The sequence below is a fragment of the Pinus tabuliformis genome, chromosome 4_2 (genome assembly GCF_031772625.1).
Source record: "Pinus tabuliformis cultivar Carrire ecotype Pingquan chromosome 4_2, CPIR1, whole genome shotgun sequence".
Taxonomy (NCBI): domain Eukaryota; kingdom Viridiplantae; phylum Streptophyta; class Pinopsida; order Pinales; family Pinaceae; genus Pinus; species Pinus tabuliformis.
Genome location: NC_142304.1, coordinates 752,363,707 through 752,370,122, shown reverse-complemented (window position 1 = coordinate 752,370,122; position 6,416 = coordinate 752,363,707). Strand labels below are relative to the sequence as shown.

Below are 6,416 nucleotides of genomic sequence, written 5' to 3'. Positions count from 1 at the left end.
ATCAATACTTATTTCTTTTTATGTAAACACTATTGTTTTATATGTGATAGATCAATAGCGTCAAATTTTTAGTGCTAAAGATTGCTTTGATTGACAATGCAACATTGACATCTTGGGTGCTTTCCATATGACCATGTAAGTTCAAGAAACCTATAAGAATATAGTGAAAATAAAAGCTTTTATTTGCATCACACTTCGTTTTTGTGTTTCGTTGATAAAAAACATGACTTTTTCTCACATGATACTTTATGTGAAACGGAATGGAAATTAAACATCACATTTCTAAAGGGCATCCTCTTAATATAGAGGTTACGAGCATCCCAAGCATTAGCTTTCCATTGTTAAAATATAGTAAAATCCATGTCATTTTACTTGAGCTATACCAAATACATTCTTGCTACAATGCCAAAATAGATAATAGTTCTTTAATTCTTTTTTAACAAAACTAATCATTTTTAAGTGCATGGAATGTTCCATCAAATGCATATGCTTTTATGCAAAGAGAAACATTATATATATATATGATACCCATATCTTGATGTTGTGTTTTTATTAGAATATATTTAATATTATTCAATATTATTTTTTATATTAGCTAGATTTATGATTCTTTTATATTAAATATAAAATTAATTTATGCCTTTGCCCCACAATTATAAAATTAGTGTGAATTTATTTTCATTAAATATATATCATAAATAATTAGAATTTTTTTTTTTTTTAAATTTCTCTTAACTAAATCTTCTGATAAATATAAACTAAAATAAATTTAGATTATTTTTATAATATTTTTTAAATTCTAATTATTTATTAAAAACCATATGTATTTTAAAAATATATTGCCTACTTAACTAAACAAGAATGACTCAAACCTGAAATTTCGTATTTGGGAAAGACAACAAGTATATGAATAAATAATCACTTGAATATGAAACATTTTAATTATTATTAACCAAAACCGATACATAATACATGAATAACAATCGTTTCACTTCATATGTCATTATTCTCATCCTCGGGATAGAGGAAAACAAATACGCTATGAAGACGATGTTATTAATTATTATTCTTGTTCCTATTACATTATTATTAGAAGGGAGGAAGGCACACAAAATAAACCACATGAATTGAATTCGTACGAGCCGAGGATTAAATCCCATTCCAATCAACTAGCATCCCATCTGGGGGCCACGTCTTGCTCAGCCTATGAGCTATTGATGACACTGCAATTCCGACGAATTTCTCCCTCGTTGCCTGTCAATTCTATGATATTTCCCATACTGACCATGGCAGCGGCAAACATTTCTTGCCACGTCCGCAAGTGACGCCGCCCAGCGCTTGCTTTCACTACGGCTGCGGTGTTTCGATCTGTGAGCAGCGTTGCATCGGAGGTAAACAAACCATGTTTCTTTAGAAGGCCGTTGTAGTAGAGATTGTCGATAGTTTCAGGCGTATAAGCATCCATGAATACGGTCGTGATGTTGTTGCTGGGGCTTCCCTGAGGACACTTCTTCTTCAGTATGTCAGCAAGCATAGGATCAAGAGATGGGTCCGTCGGAACAGTGGTGCTGAAGTTGTAGAGCCTGGTCACGAATGAAGTGCAATGAGAGACACCAATTGAGTGTGCTCCTGCATCAATACACCCACTCATGGATGAACATTACAAATTACAGCGATGAACATACAAATTACAATATTTTTACTAACCTTTGAAATCTTAATCCCTGATATGATATATGGTTACTGTTTTACACTAGTGTATCTGATCTTTTTGCAATGCAAGATCTTATTTCACAACCATAAATATACCAACATCAATACATTCACAAAAAATTGTATGCACCTGAGAGTATAACCATGTCCTTCTGGGATAGACCTTTGGATGCAAACCTCTGAGTCAACTGGCTGACATTGAAGGTAGGGGCAGGTACATTTGTGCCGACTTCTGAAGCGAGTGAAATAATTCCATCCCTTCGTCCAGCAGGAACATCCCAGCCAAGAGGATATTGATATGGCGATGCCTGCAATCAATTATAAAAGAAATAATTGCTGTTCAACATTGTTTTGCTAATAAAATATGTTCTCGAGGTAAATTAGAATACACATTGTCGCTTGCTTCAGTATCATATAAAGGGTAAATAGACTTATATTCGAACGATGTCTGTACAATGGTAACTACAGAGACATTTGTATTCTTTTATAACGTTATTTGAAACATCTGAGGAGAGAAAATTGAAATAGTTAACTTTAAACCCTTGTGTAGACTCCTGTAGTAAAACTGTAACGTTTTATAATTTGTGATATGCTTACCAGCTTTGTGCTATCTCTAGCAGCAAATGCTAGGATATCTGCACAAGAAACAGTGTTTGGGCAGATGGCCTCTAATCTCGATTTCGCTGTGTCAATCACTTCAAATCCGTGAAGGCTCGGATTGTTAACAGGGCTATCTTTCTCCGCAGTGTTGTTGGCAGTGGAGTCTATCAGAACAGACCCATCGCATCCCTGAAAGCAGTCATGATTTCAACATTCAAACACACTATAACTTATAATTTCGTTAGAATTGGACTCATGAGTTACAGATTAGGAGTAGATGGTGATAATGGATAACGATTAGCAGAGGCACATAATCTAGATAGATAGGAATAGAGATGGAGAGGAAAATATGTTGATATTGCTTTGTCCTATTGAGTGGGAAACGTCTAGAAATAGCCGAAAGCATTATGAAGGTATGTGAAAACTTGCATTTCCTGAATGTTGATATGTTTATCAAAATTTAATGATGGAATATTAAAGCCTACCCTGACGAAACAATCATGGAAATGCATTCTTATGAGTCCAGGAGCTACTTCTTGACTCTTCAGGAATGCATGTCTCACAACCTCGAACACAGTGGATTCCGCTTTTGGACAACTGTGATCGTAGAAACCCACTTCAAGAGCCCCATTAGCACCCGCTGCCAAACCAGCACAAAGTAACAGAGCAAGAAGGGCCGAGTACTGATCCGTCTTCGCCATTGCCGTTTCAATACGCATAAAAACTGCACTATCTTGATTTTTATATGAAGAAACTATTAGATAGTCAGTAAATAATAGTTATAGAGCCTATAGCAAATTCGAGACGAAAAAAGAAGTTTCTAAGTAGCATAGAGAAGAAACATGCTAATGCTTTGTCGCTAACTTACAGAAATTCGTGCCACTAGGGATGGGTAAAGAAGCCTTGATTATAAGCAGTACCACGTTCCATAAACGCTCTGTATTTATAGGATGTTGTCCAAACAGAAGACTTCGTGAAAATACATCAACCTTCCTCAGATCCATCCATTACCAAAAGTACAAACGTGGACACGTTGTTATCAAGATGCAGTGTAAGCGTCCCGAATCGAATTCGTTAAAAGTTAGACTTGAGTTGAATAGGCAAAAGAGGTTTCCTATTTCTACACGTAATTTTGACCTTACAACTATTCGACAAGTTATAATGTAGAGCGTCAATGATCGTCACTTTCTTTACCTTGTTTCGATTCTCTAGTTCTGAGGTCTGTCAAATCTATTTTCAAGTAGCTTGCTGATTCCCTGAATATTTGAGAATCCTAGGGACATGGGGTGGTTATTTTTTTTTGTTTTTTTTTTTTTTTTTTTTTGACTGTTCTCATGTTCTGGTTAATTTTTTTTGACTGTCCTCATGTCCTGTCCTGATATCTTTTACTTGGTTTCAATTCTCTGATTCTGACATGTCTGCTAAATCTATCATTAAGTCACTTGCTGATTAGTGGAATATTATCAGACAGACAAAGGCATGGTCAATTTTTTGACTGCGCCCATATCGAATCAGCATGACTTAAGCTCAGGCTCTAAATCTGCTCCCTGGAACTTTTTATATTGTTGACTATCTAAAGAGTTTACCTCCGGAATTCCTTATATTGTTGACTATCTACAGAGATCACCATTGTTGACTATCTACAGAGTTTACCTCCTGAATTCCTTATATTGTTGACTATCTACAGAGATCACCATTGTTGACTATCTACAGAGTTTACCTCCTGAATTCCTTATATTGTTGACTATCTACAGAGATTACCTCCTGAATTCCTCAATTTACTATGTACAGAGACTACCTCTTCGAATCTTCCAGAACAAGAGCAGATGTTTTTTTCTCTTAATATAATGTTATCAATCAAAATAAATCCAGAGCTAAGAACAGGAAGGTGTTTTTCTGTATTAATATACTGTTACCAAACAAAATCGGTTTTCAAGGAAGGTGTTTTTCTCGATTAATATAATGTTATTAAACACAATGAGTCTTCATTACATAACGAAGAAACCTTATGCACACGTTTCGATGTCATCAACACGCAGTTATTTATCATTTTTCCGCCGAAGCTCACGGGCTACGTAGACTGAGTCCCGATCACTTTTTAAATACCGGCCACTCTGACATCGCTCATGCATGTATGTATTGCATCTTTGTCCACTTCTAAAAGTATTATAATTATAAACGGCTTAGAGCAACCATGGGCTGTGAACACGAATTAGGTAACGTATTGGTTAGACACAAATAAACTCTGCCTACTTTGCAAAGGCCGCCCATTGTGTCACTGCTGAACAAAGCTCTCTCAAACGTATGTGTAAGGTTGCTCAAATCGGGGAGTATTATATTATAATTACTTAAACTTAGCCTAGCAAATCTCACCCACCACAAATAAAATATTCTCGAATCTCTTCGGCAATGAACAAATGAAATAAGTTCGCATCATTATAACCTGGGGGTATTATAAGATAATAATAATAACAAATTTGATGATAAGCACTAATATCCTGAGCCAGAGATGAAATATTTGCGAATCTCCCCGGCAGTGAGCAAAAACAAGAACGTTAACATCATTATAATCCCATGTGCAACGGGAAGCTCAGTAATGTCGTTACTTGGGGCTAGGTGCTATAGCAATGAGTTAATCATTAACCCTTTTTTCATCCGCAGGAAAAAACAGCTTGTTTTGTATTATACAACATGGTACACATATATGATTACATAATAGCACCATTAGCTTAATTGATCAGCCAATCTCTGACCTATCAGGAAACTTACTATATATTACAATTTTTTTTTTAGAGGAACATTATGGGATTTTCATTAAGTATTTGGCGAAAACCCATAATGTCAGTTACAAACGATGGAACTAATTTCTTGACCTCTCTCCAACCATCTAATCATGGCCCACAGACTTATAAAATGCCTGTTTTTACAATCTTTCACTTGCTTTCTTGCTCCTGATTTCCCAATCTTATGGATGCATACAGATTGGTTGACCAGAAAATAGAAAAACATAGAGGATTAAGGGATTGGGTCCCAAAAGATTTCGTTGTCTGTGACTAGAGTTCTGACACCTAGTTGAGCTGCCTTATTTGCCTCTATGTCTGCTTCTTTGTTATTGCTTCGCAGGATATGGAAGAATTTTAGATTTAGAAGCTTTATCATATCTTTGATTCTAGCAATTGCCCTTGCAACTTGTAGATCTTCTGGTTTTGTATTGTATGCCATTGCATTGATGATGACCTGGGAGTCTCCAAAAACAACAGCTTCTTTGTGCCCCAACCCACTTAGTATTTTGATTCCATGGAATAGCGCCATGACTTCAGCGTCAATGCTTGTGGAGTGGCCCAATCCCCATGCAAATCTATGAGTAGTAATCCCTGCTGGATTTATAATGAGACCTCCAACCCCAGCCATTCCAGGATTCCCCTTGGCTGCCCGGTCAAAGAAGAGGATGGGGATTAATTGCTTGGATAGCCAGGATTTAAATTCCTCTTTAGTTTTCCTTATTTCCCAATCTTTGAGTTTTATATATGTGGCTCGCGAATTTTGGAAAGTGAGATTGATGGTTGTTCCAAACTCTATGTCTGGTTGATTTAAGTTTGAGTCATCACACTTGTCTCTTAGCCATTCATTTAGTTGACCTTTCACTGTATTAGCTACAAGTTTATAGTGCTATTCCTTGCCTCTAAAAATTCTTCTTTTCCTCTCCAGCCAGATCTGCCAACTGATAAACTTTGGTAGTGCATTCCATGCTGCTTTGACTATTTTATTTTTTGGTGTTGGGCCTGGGTATCTCGCTAGCCACCCAGTGAGTAGGTCCTCGACAGATTGGGGGAGGATAGGCATTTTCGCTGCTCCCAGTAGCTCGAACACCTGCATAGTTGCACTCTAGTGATTCTTACACATTGTGCATCTTGATGGACCTCGAAATCCCCTCTTCTCATCTGTAAGTATTTTTTGATGACATAGCAGCCAGCAAAAATAATGGATTTTGGGATGGTTGGGGAGTTCCAGGTACCTATCCAGGGCACCGAATTTGGAGGCACGTGAGGCCTTTCCTTGAATTTGCAGTACCCTTGAGACACTGTGTAGCTGCTGAATTTTGG

The 6,416-nt window shown here is 36.7% G+C and overlaps 2 protein-coding genes across 2 annotated transcripts; both read right to left on the bottom strand.

Annotated features, from left to right (window-relative positions):
- Positions 1–907: 907 nt before the first annotated feature.
- Positions 908–3,040, bottom strand: LOC149171778 (peroxidase 5-like). The gene is made up of 4 exons (XM_089427598.1): positions 2,799–3,040; positions 2,311–2,502; positions 1,844–2,021; positions 908–1,629 (listed from the first exon to the last, which is right to left on the bottom strand). The coding sequence occupies exons 1-4, from the start codon at positions 3,030–3,032 to the stop codon at positions 1,205–1,207; spliced, it is 1,029 nt and encodes a 342-aa protein (XP_089283724.1). The 5' UTR covers positions 3,033–3,040; the 3' UTR covers positions 908–1,204.
- Positions 3,041–5,328: 2,288 nt separating this feature from the next.
- LOC149171777 (uncharacterized) lies at positions 5,329–5,724 on the bottom strand. Its single transcript, XM_089426072.1, has one exon. It carries the CDS (start codon positions 5,722–5,724, stop codon positions 5,329–5,331), a length of 396 nt encoding a protein of 131 aa, XP_089282198.1.
- Between the last annotated feature and the right edge of the window lie 692 nt (positions 5,725–6,416).

What these genes read in the sequence shown, in the direction of transcription:
- LOC149171778 (XM_089427598.1), bottom strand. Translation starts at nt 3,032, where the DNA reads ATGCGTATTGAAACGGCAATGGCGAAGACGGATCAGTACTCGGCCCTT. An exon ending in TCCATGATTGTTTCGTCAGG is followed by an intron (nt 2,503 to 2,798) that starts GTAGGCTTTAAT and finishes GACTGCTTTCAG; the next exon opens with GGATGCGATGGGTCTGTTCT. An exon ending in CTAGAGATAGCACAAAGCTG is followed by an intron (nt 2,022 to 2,310) that starts GTAAGCATATCA and finishes AATTGATTGCAG; the next exon opens with GCATCGCCATATCAATATCC.
- LOC149171777 (XM_089426072.1), bottom strand. Translation starts at nt 5,724, where the DNA reads ATGGCTGGGGTTGGAGGTCTCATTATAAATCCAGCAGGGATTACTACT.